This window comes from Anolis carolinensis, unplaced genomic scaffold (genome assembly GCF_035594765.1).
Source record: "Anolis carolinensis isolate JA03-04 unplaced genomic scaffold, rAnoCar3.1.pri scaffold_14, whole genome shotgun sequence".
NCBI classification, from domain to species: domain Eukaryota; kingdom Metazoa; phylum Chordata; class Lepidosauria; order Squamata; family Dactyloidae; genus Anolis; species Anolis carolinensis.
The window spans coordinates 14,969,998-14,988,040 of NW_026943825.1; the positions used below are offsets into that span (position 1 = coordinate 14,969,998).

The 18,043-nt window shown below is 42.9% G+C and overlaps 1 protein-coding gene and 1 long non-coding RNA gene across 2 annotated transcripts; one reads left to right on the forward strand and one right to left on the reverse strand.

Annotated features, from left to right (window-relative positions):
* Positions 1–1,970: 1,970 nt before the first annotated feature.
* LOC107983363 (uncharacterized) lies at positions 1,971–5,393 on the reverse strand. The gene is made up of 2 exons (XR_001730807.2): positions 4,563–5,393; positions 1,971–2,523 (listed from the first exon to the last, which is right to left on the reverse strand). It is a non-coding gene; the product is annotated as an uncharacterized LOC107983363 (long non-coding RNA).
* Positions 5,394–9,758: 4,365 nt separating this feature from the next.
* LOC103280368 (keratin-associated protein 4-4) lies at positions 9,759–14,118 on the forward strand. Its single transcript, XM_008119132.2, has 2 exons — positions 9,759–10,024; positions 12,903–14,118. The coding sequence occupies exon 2, from the start codon at positions 12,924–12,926 to the stop codon at positions 13,818–13,820; it is 897 nt and encodes a 298-aa protein (XP_008117339.1). The 5' UTR covers positions 9,759–10,024; positions 12,903–12,923; the 3' UTR covers positions 13,821–14,118.
* The last annotated feature ends 3,925 nt before the right edge of the window (positions 14,119–18,043 follow it).

Sequence of the window (18,043 nt, forward strand, 5' to 3'; positions counted from 1 at the left end):
GTTGGAGATTTCCTATTAATCTGGGAAGGCACATTGGAACAGCCAGGTCTTCAAGTTCTTTCTGAAGACTGCCAATGTAGGGGCCTGTCTGAGATCCTTGGGGAGGGTGTTCCAGAGTCGGGGGGCCACCACAGAGAAGGCCCTTTATTAAAGCAATAAAAGGCACCACAGAGAAGGCTCTTTATTAAAGCAATAAAAGTTCCAAATGGAAATAAGCAGTTAAGTAGAAGTAGCAATTGACCTTCCAGGTAAGATCAATTTTAGTCCAATAATATAAAGTCTTATGTCTGGTATTAAAGTTCAAAAGCCAATATCCAAAACACACTCAAACTCTGCCCGAGTTTTGAGTGGGGAAAAGAGCAGAGAGCAAGAAGAGTCCTTTAGAAGCAAGGTTCCAAGCAGGGTTTCAAGGCAAGGCAAGCTGGAAGTTCAGGAGCTGAAACGCAGTTCCATCATGGCAAGAAGGTAAACCAACACCCAGTCTACTCCAGAGTAAGCGCACCGTCAGGCCGCTAGGAAATCAGGAATGAGAGGCGACGCTACTTCTTAGTCCAAAGTTAAGTTGACACCGCACAGAAGATTCTCCGCGCACAACTTTTATTGAAGTTCATAGCTCCCCCAAACCAGGTGTTAAATCTCCCCAAGAGAACTGAAACTCCAAAACATTATGCCAGGTGCCTGCCTCCCCAATTCTTTCCAAGAGAACTGGGTTCAGTCACAATCGCCTCGCTCTGCTAATCTGACACTTCTTCTTAAAGATTGCCTTAGAGAGCGGTCTGTTTTCAAAAAAGCCCTTCTATCGAACGGTAACTCCTCCGGAGAGCCGGGAAGAGCCGGCTCCTTCTCAAGGCCATCTTTAATTGGCTCTGGCACAGAAATGTCAACAGAAGGCATCTGGAAAGAAACTGAATCCTACTCACTTGGGAAAAAACCCAAGTCCTCTTCAATTTGGTCAGCAATGGCTGCGGGGTCAGGGGCCAAAGGTGCCTGAGACATCACATTTTTATTTATATAGATTTAGACAACGCCAGCTCTTCGGCTTAGAAATGGAGATGAGCACCAACCTCCAGAGTCAGACATGACTGGACTTAACGTCAGGAGAAACCTTTACCTTTAGCCATCCTAAACCCTGCCTTGTTCAGGTTTTAGAATTATTCATACCACCCCAAGTCCTTGAGGAACACTATATATGATCATTTACACATACAGTATAAGGAATGGCCCATAACTCATTATTAGATCAAATATATTTGGTCTCCACCTCATTCACTTTACTGTGCTCAACAAGTGACCACTATGTTAGGTAGCATTGTTCGTGAACTTACAGAAGGTGTCAAAAGAAGTTCTGATGAACATGGAAGTCCAGCATTCAGAAGAAGATTGATTATTTGTTTGTATTGCTTCTTTCACATTTAATTGGCCACCCCTATCAGTCATTACAGATGTCCATTGGTCACTTGGGATCATGTAGAGACAACAGGTCCAAACAGTCACTTGAGGAGAGGAATCCCCATCTATCTTACATTGTATCTAAATGTGGAAGGCAAAATAAGGCTGCTCCCACTCCCCAATAGAATGAAACTCATGGTGGACCATCTAGAATTAACTATTTTCATGTTCCGCCCAAGCACCAAAAGTAAGTATTGGATTTCATTAACTATCATGGCTCAATGCTATGGAATACTGAGATTTGTAGTTGGGTTGGAAGAAAACTCTGGAGATTATTGGCCTGATACACAGGGATGAATGAGATAAAAACTTGCATTCCTACCAAATGAAGGTACGTTGGAATGTGATTATTGTCCTCTCTATTCAAAATGGGAATTCTACCAACTCGATTATGGAACTTCCACCTTATTGAGGAACATAAATTCACTTACGCAGCATTCTACCAACTCGAATTCTACCAACTCGATTATGGAACTTCCACTTTATTGAGGAACATAAATTCACTTACGCAGCACAGAGTATCTTTTTCACCAATTTTATTGTTTCCTATATACACTGTTAAATTTTGCATCAACAAAGAAATCAATCAAAGGTGTGGAAGAACACGTAGTGTCAATACTCTGTCCTTGCTCACTTATGCTTGAGAGGAGCTCTCCAAAGTTCTGGATTTCTTCTGGGGTTGGGCTCAGCACCTTGGAAAGTTCATTGAAGACTCACATCCCTCTGATGATCCAAAAATGGCTGCCACTGTCAATATAATAATACTGTTGATGCAAGGTGTTGGCCCATAGAATGCAAATCTAGGTGTCATGTCCAACAGGTTGCAAGTTCCTCACTTGACTTCCAGGCTTCCCTTAGGCATCATCAGCATTCATCTCAGTTAGGATAACCACATTCATGACACAAACAGCTGTAGGAATCAGAACTGGCGTGTCGGTTGCGGCAAGAACATGGACAGACACCGCAATGGGGACAGCAAGCGCATGATTCGCAAGGGATACAACAGCACTGCTCGCAACAGCAGGGAGAGCAGTTGCATTGGGAACAGGACGTTGCCTTGGCCATGTGGAGGTGCTGCAAGAAATCAAGAGGTTTCACTCAGAATAGTATCCGTGACATTGTACTCTGCTTTGGGGAATTTGGCATAGGCACGGCACGTTTGACATCATTCACCATTACAATGTTCTCTCTGCTTATAAAACAGTCAGACTGATCCTTTAGAGATCATATAACACCAAGAACTGCACTAGATTTTGTTTTGCTCCTAGGATCCATTTAAGGTCCTAGTGTCAACCTACAAAGGTCAACCATTTGACGCCAGGATATCTGAAAGACTCCCTTCTATATAAGTGCCCACCTGAAATTTGTGACCCTCAGATGAGCCCCCATTGTATACCCCAACGCCTCTCAAGATTAGGTTGTGATAGACTAGGCATCCATGTAAGGTCCCAGTGTCAACCTACAATGATCAACAACTTGGTACCAGGTTATCTGAAAGTCCACCTCTCTATATAAGTGCCCACCTGAAATTTGAGATCCTCAGATGAGTCCCCATTGTATAACCCAACACCTCTCAAGGATAGGTTGTGATAGGCTAGGCATCCATTTAAGGTCCTAGTGTCTACATACAAAGGTCAACCACTTGGCGCCAGGATATCTGAAAAACTACCTCTCTATATAAGTTCCCACCTGAAATTTGAGATCCTCAGAAGAGCCCCCATTGTATACCCCAACATCTCTCAAGGTTAGGTTGTGATGGACTAGATATCAATTTAAGGTCCTAGAGTCTACCTACAAAGGTCAACAATTTGGTGCCAGGATATCTGAAAGTCCGCCTCTTTAAATAAGTGCCCACCTGAAATTTGAGATCCTCAGATGAGTCCCCATTGTATAACCCAACACCTCTCAAGGATAGGTTGTGATAGGCTAGGCATCCATTTAAGGTCCTAGTGTCTACCTACAAAGGTCAACCACTTGGCACCAGGTTATCTGAAAGTCCGCCTCTCTATATAAGTGCCCACCTGAAATTTGAGATCCTCAGATGTCCCCATTGTATAACCCAACACCTCTCAAGGTTAGGTTGTGATAAGCTAGGCATCCATGTAAGGTCCTAGTGTCTACCTACAAAGGTCAACCACTTGGCACCAGGATATCTGAAAGACTACCTCTCTATATAAGTGCCCACCTGAAATTCGAGATCCTCAGATGAGCCCCCATTATATACCACAACATCTCTTAAGGTTAGGTTGTGATAGACTAGATATCAATTTAAAGTCCTAGTGTCTACCTACAAAAGTCAACAACTTGGCACCAGGTTATCTGAAAGTCCGCCTCTCTATATAAGTGCCCACCTGAAATTTGAGATCCTCAGATGTGTCCCCATTGTATACTCCAACAACTCTCAAAGTTAGGTTGTGATAGGCTAGGCATCCATTTAAGGTCCTAGTGTCTACCTACAAAGGTCAACCACTTGGCACCAGGATATCTAAAAAACTACCTCTCTATATAAGTGCCCACCTGAAATTTGAGATCCTCAGATGAGGGGCACCATTATATACCACAACATCTCTTAAGGTTAGGTTGTGATAGGCTAGGCATCCATTTAAGATCCTAGTGTCAACCTACAATGATCAACAACTTGGCACCAGGTTATCTGAAAGTCCGCCTCTCTATATAAGTGCCCACCTGAAATTTGAGATCCTCAGATGAGCCCCCTTGTATACCCCAACGCCTCTTAAGGTTAGAATGTGATAGGAAGGCATCTAGCCAAACTTTCCCTCTAGTAGCAACTCAACTGGTGAACTCCTTGCCAATGGATATGAAGCTAGCTCCACCTCTGTTGAGTTTCACCAGGCAGTTAAACTGGGGCTGTTCTACACAGCCTTGAATGGTGCTCTAGTTTAACTGGTTTCAAATTATATTTTAGGATCTAGATTTTTGAAGAACACCATCTGTCCCCCAGACATCTATGGTTTTCTTCTACCTTTCATCTTGGGGAATTTTCTAGTGATTCTACCTTCTACCAGACATTACCATAGACAAAAATTCGATAATATTTAGAGAGGTGTCAATTATAGCCTTGAGGTCTCGTGGGGTCCTACCTCAGGTCTTACCTCCAATCATGCCCATCACTGCATCCTCAAATATTAACAAACACTGGAATGCCCTTTACCTTGTTCAGAGCTGTAGCAGGAACTGTTGAAGAAGTGAGTAAGTCAAAAGTAGTGAACTAAGGTCTCTAAGGTGCTATTTATATAGATTTATGAGTGAGGAGTCACTTCCCAAGAATGGTGAGGTTTTAATTAGCCCTCAACCCTAGCTTCTCTTATATCATTATCCAGTATATGAGTTCTCCATCCTCCTGTATATATCTATATATATACAGTAGAGTCTCACTTATCCAACACTCGCTTATCCAACGTTCTGGATTATCCAACGCATTTTTGTAGTCAACGTTTTCAATATATCGTGATATTTTGGTGCCAAATCCATAAATACAGTAATTACTACATAGCATTACTGCGTATTGAACTACTTTTTCTACCAAATTTGTTGTCTAACATGATGTTTTGGTGCTTAATTTGTAAAATCATAACCTAATTTGATGTTTAATAGGCTTCTTCTTAATCTCTCCTTATTATCCAACATATTCGCTTATCCAACGTTCTGCCGGCCCATTTATGTTGGATAAGTGAGACTCTACTGTAAAAGGGTAATGGAATCATGGCACCGGACAAAACAACTAAACTAAATGCCCCACAACCTCGAAAACTGACAGCAAAACCTCTTATCCATGCCTCTACGTTCATACAACAAAAAGAAAAGAAAAATAAAGTCTTCCTTCAGCTCCTTCCACCAGGAAGCAAGACAATCAGAACCAGGACCCCCTATTGCAAATCCTTATTGCAACCTCATTTGCTGGTGGAAGGGAATAGAAACATCGTACTCCTTGCAGTACTCTAACTGCCAGTACTATAGAATCATTTAGGACCTCATATAAATAAAGATATTATTATTATTATTATTATTATTATTATTATTATTATTATTATTATTATTATTATTATGACACAGCAAACAAGATAGATATGCTGGATTTCGTTTCACAAAATCACAAATCGAACACTTCCCAAGTGTCTAGGACTGTGTGATGTATTATTATTATTATTATTATTATTATTATTATTATTATTATTATTATTATTTTATTATTATGACACAGCAAACAAGATAGATATGCTGGATTTCATATCACAAAACCACAAGTCAAACACTTCCCAAGTGTCTAGGACTGTGTGATGTATTTTCGGATGATGCGTGCAGATCCCAGCAGGGTGGCCTTTTGCAGTTGGCAGATCGTAATTTTGTCAATGTCTATTGTTTCCAAATGCCGGCTGAGATCTTTTGGCACGGCACCCAATGTGCCGATCACCACCGGGACCACCTGCACTGGTTTCTGTCAGAGTCTTTGAAGTTCAATCTTGAGGTCCTGATAGCGGCTGAGTTTTTCCTATTGTTTTTCGACACCTAGGATGGCGACATCAATGATCCAAACCTTTTTCCTTTCCACAACTGTGATGTCTGGTGTGTTGTGTTCCAGAACTTTGTCAGTCTGGATTCGGAAGTCCCACAGTATCTTTGCGTGCTCATTTTCCAATACTTTTGCAGGTTTGTGATCCCACCAGTTCTTTTCTGCTGGGAGGTGGTACTTGAGGCATAAGTTCCAATGAATCATTTGGGCCACATAGTTGTGCCTCTGTTTGTAGTCTGTCTGTGCAATTTTCTTACAATATTATTATTATTATTATTATTATTATTATTATTATTATTATTGACACAAAGACACAGTATGACAAAGCAAACAATATATATGCTGGAATTATTATTATTATTATTATTATTATTATTATTATTATTATTGTGGTAGTAAACCGTATCCATGCTATAGCGTAGAGCAGTGGTTCCCAATCTTTGGTCCTCCAGGTGTTTTGGACTTCAACTCCCAGAAATCCCAACCATCTTACCAGTTGTTAGAAATTGTGGGAGTTGAAGTCCCAAAAACCTGGAGGACCAAGGTTGGTGTAGAGTGACATACCGTAATGAGACTTTTTGTCTTATTGAGCACAGATCAATTACGGATCAGTAACTCCGGGTTCCAGATTTATAACTTCTGCCAGCTGAGAAGATGAAAACCAATTAAAACCTAAGCCATTATAAAAAGAAATAATAATAAATAGAAGTCCAGAACATTACACAAAGTTCATTTTACCTTAAGGACTTACCAAATACTTGTTGGGATAGTTTTACCTGCTCTTGGGAAGACAGTGCAATGAAAGGAAACCACGAGATTCGACCAAGGCTTTTGGAGGTCTCCCATTCATAGGGTTTTCTCAAGTCTCCGCCAACTTGACAACGACATCACAACAATGTATGATTCACACTACATTGTAGGTTTGGGTTTCAAAACAAAGCCAAACTTACAGCCAAGAAGGATGAGCCAACTGAGCATTGAGAGAGCATGGTGTTCATTTGTGGTATTTCAAAGTAATTGGAATAACCTCCAAGGCACAATACTTGACTTCTATGGAGTGGGTGTTGCCGACCGTCTAGAATAGATCTATGGGATCCTGAGAGTTGTAATTTGGGGATGTCTAGCACTCTCAGGCAAAGAAGGCTAACTACCTGGCAAAACTACCTTGTAACTCCCATAATTCCATACCATGGAGGTATAGCAATCAAACTGCAGTCATTATATTGTACAGACACATCTCAGTTAGTCTCTATGGCAGTGTATCTCAACCTGGAGGTCGGGACCAAAGACCATCAGAAAACACATATTTCTGATGGTCCTAGGAACCCAAATACCTCCAGTATTTTTCTGTTGGTCATGGGAGTTCGGTGTGGGAAGTTTGGCCCAATTCTATCGTTGGTGGGGTTCAAGAGGCTATTTGATTGTAGGTGAACTATAAATCCCAGCAACTACAACTCCCAAATATCAAGGACTATCTTCCCCAAGCTCTACCAGTGTTCAAATTTGGACATATTGAGTATCGGTGCCAGGTTTGGCCCAGATCCATCATTGTTTGGAGTCCACAGTGCTCTCTGGATGTAGGTGAACTACAACTCCAAAACTCAAGGTTAATGCCCAGCAAACCCTTCCAGTGTTTTCTTTTGGTAATGGGAGTTCTGTGTGCCAAGTTTGGTTCAATTCTGTCATTGGTGGAGTTCAGAATGCTCTTTGGTTGTAGGCGAACTATAACTCCCAGCAACTACAACTCCCAGATGACAAAATCATTCCCCACCCAACCCCACCAGTATTCAAATTTGGGCATATTGGGTATTTGTGTCAAATTTGGTCCAGGGAAGGAAAATACATCCTGCATATCAGATATTGACATTACGATTCATAACAATGGCAAAATGACAGTTATTAAGTGGCAACGAAAATAATGCTATGGTTGGAGAACTGGATTAAGGAATTGTGGCATTAGGAAGGATGAGAACCACTGCTATCTTGTATTACAAACTAACATGACAATATCTTTGAAGAATGAAGCATGTTCTGAATATAGAGTGCAAACTTCTCATCTCACCAGAACATGGAGAAACAAAATGATGGACAGATAGTTGGTTAAACAGAGAGACAGAAAGATATATAGGACAATCTTATGTCCCAGATAGAGACAGATGTGTCCACTCATTCTTCTTCTTCTTAGGCGATCCCTCGTTGTCCGAGTATGATGGCCTTCCAAATTCTTGGAAGATGCCAGTGGGTGAGTTTTTTTAATGCGTGGAGGTTGGTGCACAGCCTATCAACACACAGTCTTCATAGAGCGAGTGTCCCAACCAGTGGTGTGGTTAACACGACGATGGTGGCTTCCCAATCTGTTGCCAGAGGCGGTTCAACCGCAAGGCGAGGTAGGCTTTTGCCTGTGGCACCATCGTCCTGGGGGCGCCATCGAGGCCCCGGGAGGATAGAGCCACTCCCCCACCTCCTTCTCCTCCTTTCTGGGTCTTCCCATGGGGGGCGGGGCCATGCGGCACAGGGGGCGGGGCCACGCGGATGGCGGGGCCACGAGGCGCAGCGGGCGGGGCCAGGCCGCGTGGCGGGAAGGCCCAGCCAGGCTGTGGCGGGAAGGCCCAGCCAGGCTGCCTGGGCCGTCCCATCACGGCCCGCGCAGCCTGCCCCCCACCTCCTGCATGGCCCCACCCCCATGCTGCCTCGTCCCTGGCCCCCATACAGCCCCGTTCCCCACACCATGGGGGGGGGCGCCAAAATTAACTTTGCCTACTACAGAAAATTACCTAAGGACAGCTCTGTCTATTGCAGACTTCTTCTATCTTCACAACTGTGTAACTATATCATACTATCTTCCACATGATGTGCCGTTGAGGTCTTTGAATTGTGCTCAGTCTGGAACCTCCCCTGCCCCCCCCCCCAGGAGTGCATGACTCCGGTAGTTACGCCCACAGGTTCATTGGAACACGCAAGGCCCCTCACCACGACAAGGTGACAATCCATTGAGGGGGGAATGTGCTTATGTCAATTCATAACCAAAGTGCATAAATAATTCCTGGAGTTGTTTCCAAACTTATGTCTGGGGGTACACTGTCAAATGTATGCAATTAGACCCCACTAGAACTTTCATGGCTCCATGCTATAGATTTTTGGGCTTTGTAGTTTGGTGATGTCCTGGCCCTCTTTTTACAGAGAAGGCAGCACTACAAATAATAATATAATAATAATAATAATAAACTTTATTTATACCACACCGCCATCTTGCCGTGGGGACTTGGGGTGGCTCACAATGTTACAAAAGTAACAGCGCAAATACATTAACAATATACACAAATCCCAGGATTCCATGGCATTGAGACATTGAGAATTGTGTTCATTCTGCAGTGTCAACGTAACCCTATGAGAGTACCAAAATAACTAGATTGGAGAGCAAATGGTGATTACAACGTGATAAAAGCTGCGTAATATACGCTCAAGGTTCAACACCCAGCCCCTAGGTCATGATGCTTGTGTCTCAGTGCTCTCTGGCTTCCACAGACTGCCTTACTCAACCTGGGTGACTTGTCTGGGTACCATTTTTCTTCTTCCTCGTGCACAATTAGCCAGACTTTTCTGCAATCTTAGATTGGATACGGGAAACCGTAATTCCGTTGGCGGATAGACTGATGGTGAGACTCCATACTGATTCATCCTCAGAGTGGTCATCACCAGTCGCCGGAGAGCAACTCGGTTGCTTTGCTGCCATCCCGAAACACCCATCCTATCCCAGTAGTCACTTGTAAGCTACTTCGACACGGGAGCAAATTACAGACTTATTAGATGAAACAAGGTTAATAACATGCCCTGTAGGGCTTCCAACTCTTTTATCTTAAAGACAACAAGAATCAAGAAGGATGATTTTGCATGAGGGGTGGAATTGCATCGTGATGGAAGGTCACCCATAGCTTGCCGCTGCCTCACTTCCTTGGAGAAGGGTGCAAAAAGCGGTATATAAAGGTGTCCGTCCTTCCACACTTCATTCAGTCCTCCATTGTCTTACTACCACTTACACGCAAGGTAAGAGCAATTTCAAAGACTTTTATGAGGCGTAGTAGAGCTTGATCGACTGCTAAGTTGTTCTTGAAATTAGATGATCTCTTTCCACTTGTCTTTCTACTAAGGAATAGTAGAGAGGGGGCATTGCGATATAATATATCTTGACTATATCCCAGAAGTGACCTTTGGTCGTGGTTTTGCTTAACTGCTTCTGGATTTTTTGCTATCCATTATAGAAACATTCTTTTATATATAGAAATTCTTTTATATTATAGAAATAAAGTCTTGTTATTATAAAATGGAAGATAATAATAATAATAATAATAATAATAATAATAATAATAATAATAGAGATAGTAATATGGTGGATAATAGTCTTCACCTTTGGATCAATGCTATGGAGCCCTGAGCGTGGTAGTTTCCCAAAGTCTTTAGCCATGTCTTGAAGTCCTCTTTACTGGTATTTGAATCCTTGATGGAGTATATTGATTTGGATTGGTAATTTTATGTCTGTTTCTAATAGAATTGTTTTGGTTCTGTCTTATAATATTGTTTATTACATTTATTATGTTTAACTTTGTTGTATGGTGATTTTTGACAAATGAATGTTTTTATGTTCATATTGGAAACTGCCCTGAGTCCTCTTGAGGAGATGGAGTGGTATATAAAGCTTTATTATTATTATTATTATTATTATTATTATTATTATTATTATTATTATTATTATTACACAGAAAATAAGATAGATATGCTGGATTTCATATCACAAAATCACACGTTGAGCACTTCCAACTGTCTAGGACTGTGTGATGTATTTTCGGATAATGCGTGTAGATTATTATTATTATTATTATTCTATCTCCTACCCATGAAGAGAGATTTGCAATGAGATTTACGTCTTCACCTAATAGACATGGGCTACTGAAATGTAGTATATCTTGACTACATCCCACAATATTAGGCCCTGTGCTTTTTTTTTTTTGCTGGCTCTGGAAGGTTTACTTTCTAACCTAGAGTTTTCTCTCTTCACCTACCCATGATGGGATTTTTGCAATGAGTTTTATAATAGAAAGGGGGTATGCAACCTAATATATCTTGATTCCATCCCAGAAGTAACATTTGGTCCTGTGTTTTGTTTTACTGACTCTAGAGCAGGCATGGGCAAACTTTTTTGGGCCCGGATGCAAGGGCCAGAAGAGGCACAGCTGGGGCCAGACATGGGAGGGGCTGGGGCAGGAGAGGGTGGGGTGGGAGGAAGGGGAGAAACATAGTGCTCACAAGAGCATTCTCACCAGTACTGTGTTTCTCCCCTGCTTCTCTTTTAAGTTTGGTAATGGTGCACTTCACCTTCACAAGCCTTAGAGGAGATGGAGAAATACGGATCTGGCAAGAACCTTTTCTCCAGTGCTGTGTTTCTCCCCCAGTTTTCCTTTGAGTCTGGGGAAGGCACGCCTTCCCAAGCCTCAGGGGAGATGGAGAAACATGGAGCTGGTGAGAACACTTTATCCAGCACCGAGTTTCTAACCTTGTTTCACCTCTGAGTCCAGGGAAGGCTTTCCCAAGGCTCAAAGGAGAAGGAGAAACACAGCGCTCCAGGGAGCTCTCGCCAACACCATGTTTCTCCTCCCGCTTCTCCTCTGAGTTCAGGGAAGGCAACCCACCTGTCGCACCTCAGAATAGTTCACCTTGCTATAGATATCCAGTCAGACACGGAAGGAAGTCTTTTGTAGTTTTATTAAGCAAAGAAATAATATAAATCAAAGCAGGCAGTTGAAAAAGGTTTTCAAAGTTGTAAGGAAAGAGTCAATAAGAATCCAAATACATCATAAGTCATGAAAGGTCCATAAGTCCATAAAACTCAGCAAAACTAATAATCCATGAGGCAAGGCAATAGTCAATAGTAATAACCCATGAAGCAAGGCAGTAGATCCCAAGAACCAAAGGCCTAAAATACAAAGATCCAAGAACACTCTTCTTAGGCATGAAACGAGAACATCCACACAGATGAAGCGAGGATTTGCTTTGACAAAGAGCTATCTGCAAAACACACATTTAAAAGCAACCCAGAAAGGCATTCCTTTTCCCAGAAGTGGCCTTTTTTTTCCCGCCAGTCTCTCACTTCTTCGGACCTGAGAACCCCTCCAAGATAGATGGTCCTCCCTAGATAAATCAATGCTTATACTATTGTTATCTTGCACCTGAGATGGAGCTGAGCAATCCCGCTCATTAACCAGGACTTGAGAATTCTCTCGCTCATTATTTCCCATGGGAATATCAGCCTGTCTGTTATCTATAGTTTCTGGGGTCAACAGTTCATTCTGCTCAAACTGCAATTCTCCAGCCTCTGAGTCAGCCTGCATTTCCAAGCCATCAACTTCTGACACTGCTGGCTCTTGAATCTGAAATCCAAAATCCCTTTCCTCATCTTGACTCTGGTTAGCCTGTGGCTGGGTCACAAAACCGCCTTCCCAAGGCTCAGAGGATAAGGAGAAATAGGTGCTAGTGAGAGCTCTCCAAAGAGCTCTCGCCAGTACTGTGCTTCTACCTCAGTCCTCCTCTCAGCCTGGAAACATGGTGGGCCACAGCCCGAGAGAAGAGGCCAAAGAGTAGTGTCCAGCCCATGGGCCAGGGTTTGCCCATGCCTGCTCTAGGGCCTTGTTATCCATTCTAGAGATCTCTTAAAATGCTCTCATAGAGGGTTTCACCTATTTCAAAGAAAATTAACAATCACTTCGATGCTCATTCTGAATAAAGTCTGCCATATACACTGTAAAAAGCAATGTTGCTATGAAGGTTCTCATGAACACAATGCCTTCTGCCCACTCAGCTTCTACCTTAGGTTCCTTCACTTACAGCTATTGGAAATGCTCATCTGTGAGTTCTTTCTCTTCTATTCCAGCTTTTCCTTCCCTCCACAAAGATGAGCTGCAACAACTGCTGTTCTTGTTGCTGTACGCCATGCTGCAAGCAATCTTGTTGCAAGCAATCTTGCTGCCAGCAATGCTGCTGCACCCCCTGTTGCAAGCAAAGCTGCTGTGACCCCTGCTGCAAAACAAAATGTTGCGAACCCTGCTGCAAAACAAAATGTTGTGATCCATGCTGCAAAACGAAATGTTGCGAACCCTGTTGCAAAACGAAATGTTGCGATCCATGCTGCAAAACGAAATGTTGCGATCCATGCTGCAAAACAAAATGTTGTGAACCCTGCTGCAAAACAAAATGCTGCGACCCCTGCTGCAAACAAAAATGCTGCGACCCCTGCTGCAAGCAAAAATGCTGCGACCCCTGCTGCAAACAAAAATGCTGCGACCCCTGCTGCAAGCAAAAATGCTGCGACCCCTGCTGCAAACAAAAATGCTGTGACCCCTGCTGCAAACAAAAATGCTGCGACCCCTGCTGCAAACAGCAATGCTGTGAGCCCTGCTGCAAACCTCAATGTTGCGAGCCCTGTTGCAAACCTCAATGTTGTGAGCCCTGCTGCAAGCCCCAATGTTGCGAGCCCTGCTGCAAGCCCCAATGCTGTGACCCCTGCTGCAAGCCCCAATGCTGTGACCCCTGCTGCAAGCCCCAATGCTGTGACCCCTGCTGCAAGCCCCAATGCTGCGAACCCTGCTGTGAACCCTGCTGCAAACCTCAATGCTGTGACCCATGCTGCAAGCCACAATGCTGCGAACCCTGTTGCGAACCCTGCTGCAAGCCACAATGCTGCGAACCCTGTTGCGAACCCTGCTGCAAGCCACAATGCTGTGAACCCTGCTGTTGCCAGACTGTCTGCAAGCCCTGCTGCCCTCCATGCTGCAAGACCAAGAAATGCTAAAGAGTTCCAGGAAGTCTACAAATCCCAGAGTAGAATAGCTTAACCTCAAAAAGTCTAGATTTCAAAGTTTCAGAGCTATGCTTTCAATGCACCAGCTTCTTGCCTGGCTCCTTCAATTTCATCGTAGATGTTTCTTCTTATGGTCCTCTCCTTATTCCACTCATGGAGGAGTCAAGACTATTGTATGTAGGATAGGTGGTGTCTTTGTTCTTCTCTTCGTGTATGGGGTCCTTTATTGTCAACACATCTTCAACTAAATATATAGTCAATAATAAAATTATGGAATTGTGAAATCAAACCTTTGGACTTGTCTTTCATCCATTTGCCTGTATTGTGTCTAATGGCTACATCTAGATTTAAGTCAGTAACACCTAGAGCAGTAGTTCTCAACCTGGGGTCCCCAGATGTTTGTCAGTTTACCAACTGTTAGGATTTCTGGGAACGGAAGGCCAAAAACATCTGGGGACCCCAGGTTGAGAACCACTGACCTAGAGCATCACATGCTGTCCACCCAACCCTAAACTGTTGATGTTGATTTGGTTTCCACCTTCGTGATCTCAGGCACAAACATGATTTTCTGCTGCCTGGTCCTTTTAGAACAGTGGTCCCCAACCTTTTGTCCTCCAGATGTTTTGGACTTCAGCTCCCACAATTCCTCACATCTGGTAAGCTGGATGGGATTTCTGGGAGTTGAAGTCCAAAACAACTGGAGAACCAAAGGTTGAGAACCACTGTTTTAGAAGGAGTTGCCAGTAGCCCAACACAAACAGGGAGCTCCCATTCCACCTACACGTGTGGCTTGCAACCTTACCAAGATCTTGGAGAATGAACTTCCAAAAACCATCAAGTTCCAATGGTAAAGTATTTAGGATGAAAGTCTCTGACAGGGCTTGGGAAATCATGGGTCTACAGATGTTGGTGTACTTAGGAGATGGTCAACAGTAGATCAACAACATCTAGAGGACCACAGGAGACCTGAGAGTTATCTGCCTACACAATTCCCTTCATGTCAAGAAGCCATAAATTAGAACAAAGTTCAAGTAGAGGAGTCAGTAAGCAATCCAAGGTTGGATCAAATCACCAAGCTGTCAAAAGATGGACTAGAAGTTGCTTCCAGTGAATAACATCCACCTACTGGTTGCTTTTAAGGATATCCAGATATTGAAATGTTAACAGGTAACACTGAGAGGTTCAAACTGTCTAATACCTTCTTTGCCTCAGTCTTCTCGGCCAGGGAGAACATTGTTCAACCTCATGGAAAGATCATAACTGATGCAGGATGGGTTCAGCATCCCAGGACAGGTAAAGTGTAGTGTATACATGCTAAACTCTAAATGAAGACCAAAATTAACTCCATCCAAGAGCATCAGAGGAACATGTAGGTGTTACGTTAAAGTTTATGTCCATAATCTTTGAGGATTCTTGGAGAACTGGAGATGTCCCAGCAGACTGGAAAAGGGAGGATATTGTCCCTATCTTCAAAAATAGCAGAAAAGAGGACCAACACAACTACAGTCCACTAAGTATTATATCAGGGAAGGTTGTGGAAGAGATCAGGTCCTCATGATATACTTATAGACCAGTTGATAGAATATGGGCTGTCAGGTCATTGTTAACAGATTGACCACATGAACTCAAGAGGTCTCACCAATAAGACAAATGACTTGGGAGACATCTCAGATTTCTATCTTGGGCTTCCTAATGTATCTGTTAGCTCCATGACCAATGAGGAGCCATTCAAGCACATGGATTTCTCCATAAATGTTCTAGCTTGGCCTCCACTATTTCATTTTCATTTCTCTGAACTAAAATTTCTAGACTTACATATGAGTATATAGGTTAAGTAGTTGAAGGAGACTACAGGTTGAGTATCCCATATCTTAAATACTCCAAAATTGTCCACATGTGTGGTTGAGATAACAACACATGTCTTTCAGATGGTCCAAGGTGCACAAACTATGTTTCCATACAAAATGGACCTGACTAAAAATACCAATCCTATGAATTTTAGCTCATGAGGTTCACGAGTCAAAGATGAGAAGGTTGCTTGGGGGGGGGGGGGGGTGGCACATCAAATAGTTTTAGGAGACTAGATCCAGACCCTTACTAGCTTTTCTTCAACTACTTCCTTCATTCTTCATCACTTAGTACCACCAAAAACTCTTTAGGGATTCATCACGCAACCAGGGTGACTTAACCGGCTACCATATTTCTTCTTCCATGTGTATAATTAGCAGTAATGTCCTGTTTTCTTTTTGGACAGTGAACCATGGCAACGGATCTCCATGTTTTTGGAAAGAAGTATTGGGAAAACTTCATTCATTCCCCAAGGCATTCATTACGAATTCCTGGAGAATAACTCAGCTGCTTCTCTGGCACCCTAAACATCCATCCTATCCCAATGGCCACTAAAGTGCTGCCTCAACACCAAAGCAAATTATAGTCTTATGGGATGTAACTAATTACAGGCCCATTGGATTTTCACCTCATGACATCCATAAGCCATGAAAAGTCACAAATGAAGGTTTTGTACATAAGCTAGGAATAAATTCAGAAGAGGTCTTCTATGGTTTCATACTGCCTCACTTCCTGTGAGGAAGACTGCAGAAACGGTATATAAACACATCCCTTCTTCCAGTCTCCATTCATACCATTTCCCTCAGAATCTACTGCCACCAAGCAAGGTAAGAGAAAGCTGAGTGATTTGGATGAGAAGTTGACGAGGAATAGCAAGATTTGATCCAAAGTTAGAGGAGCTGTCTCCATCTGTGCTGGCAACTGAAATTCTATAATATCTGAAGAGGTGTATTTTACCCAACCTTGTTGTAGAATTATCTTTTTATTGTTCAAGTCAGCCACCTATATTCTCCTCCGTAATCCATTCCACCCTGATCTCATCTCTGACCCATGCTTAGTAAAGGCTAATAGATAGGGGGTATTGTAAGATAACAAATCTTGATTGCATCCCCACTAGTGACATTTGGTCAGGTACTTTTCTCAATGGGCCCTGGAGTCAGAGCCGGCCCTAGGTATTTTTCAAGTGTAGGCGAACAGAATTTTGACACCCCCCCCCCCTCAAACCAATACCAATTACTGAAAAATAAAAGCGTTGGATAAGCAGAAATGTTTGATAATAAGGAGGGATTAAGGAAACGCCTATTAAACATCAAATTACATTAAGATTTTACAAATTAAGCACTAAAATATCATGTTTTACAACAAATCAACAGAAAAAGCAGTTCAATACCTTGCAGAGGCAGGCCGCAGGAGACAGGAGTTGCCTCGATGGCGCCCCCAACAAGATGGCGCCACAGGCAACTGCCTAGTTGGCCTGGTGGTTGAACCGCCTCTGCCTGGAGTATTTGCTCCAAATTCTAGAGAACATTTCTCATCCTCTACCTATACTGAGATCTTTGCAGTCAGACTTCCATTGGAAGGTAGTAGAGAGGGGGTATTGCAATGTAATATATCTTGACTGCATCCCACAGTCAAGATATATTATCTTGGGCTTTGCTTAACTTGCTCTGGAGACTAGTATTTTGCAATTCATTCTAAAAATCTTGCCATTGAGGGCTTCAGTTTGATAGCCATTCAAAACATGTGTGTTTTGAAAAGCTGTGTTGATATGCAGGTCCTCCAGAACACAGAGCTTTCTGCCTGCTGAGCTTCTACAGTACCTTCAGGCATGCCACATACAACTGATGCAAATACTTACAAGTGAATTCTTTCTCTTCTGTTCCAGCTTTCTCTTCACTCCATCAAGATGGCTTATAACTATTGTCACACCAGCTCTCCTTGTTGTGAGCTGTTTCCCTGCCAGAAAAGCGGCTCACCTTGCTATTCCCATCCTTGCCACAAGCAATGCTGTGACCTTTGCCCAAAGCAATGTTGTGATCCCTATCCCAAACAATGTTGCTCCCATCCATGTTGCGACCCATGCTGCTGCCCTCCACATTGCAAACCACAATGCTGTCACCCTTACTACTGCCCGAATCCTTACAACCCCTGATCCCCTTCATGTTGCAAGACCAAGGCATGCTAAGGAGCACCAGGAAGTCTAGAAATCTCAGGGTGGAAACTGAAGAACTCCAGCAACCGTGGACTTTGATGATTCAGGTCTATGCCTCTGTTCCACCAGCTCTTCACCCTTCTCATAAATAAAGGATTCAAGACATAGAATAGACGGTCTTTTTGTCCCTCTCTTGGTGTATGGGCTCCTTAAC

Bases quoted from the DNA above. Each gene is read 5' to 3' on its own strand.
- LOC103280368 (XM_008119132.2), top strand. From the start codon at position 12,924: ATGAGCTGCAACAACTGCTGTTCTTGTTGCTGTACGCCATGCTGCAAG.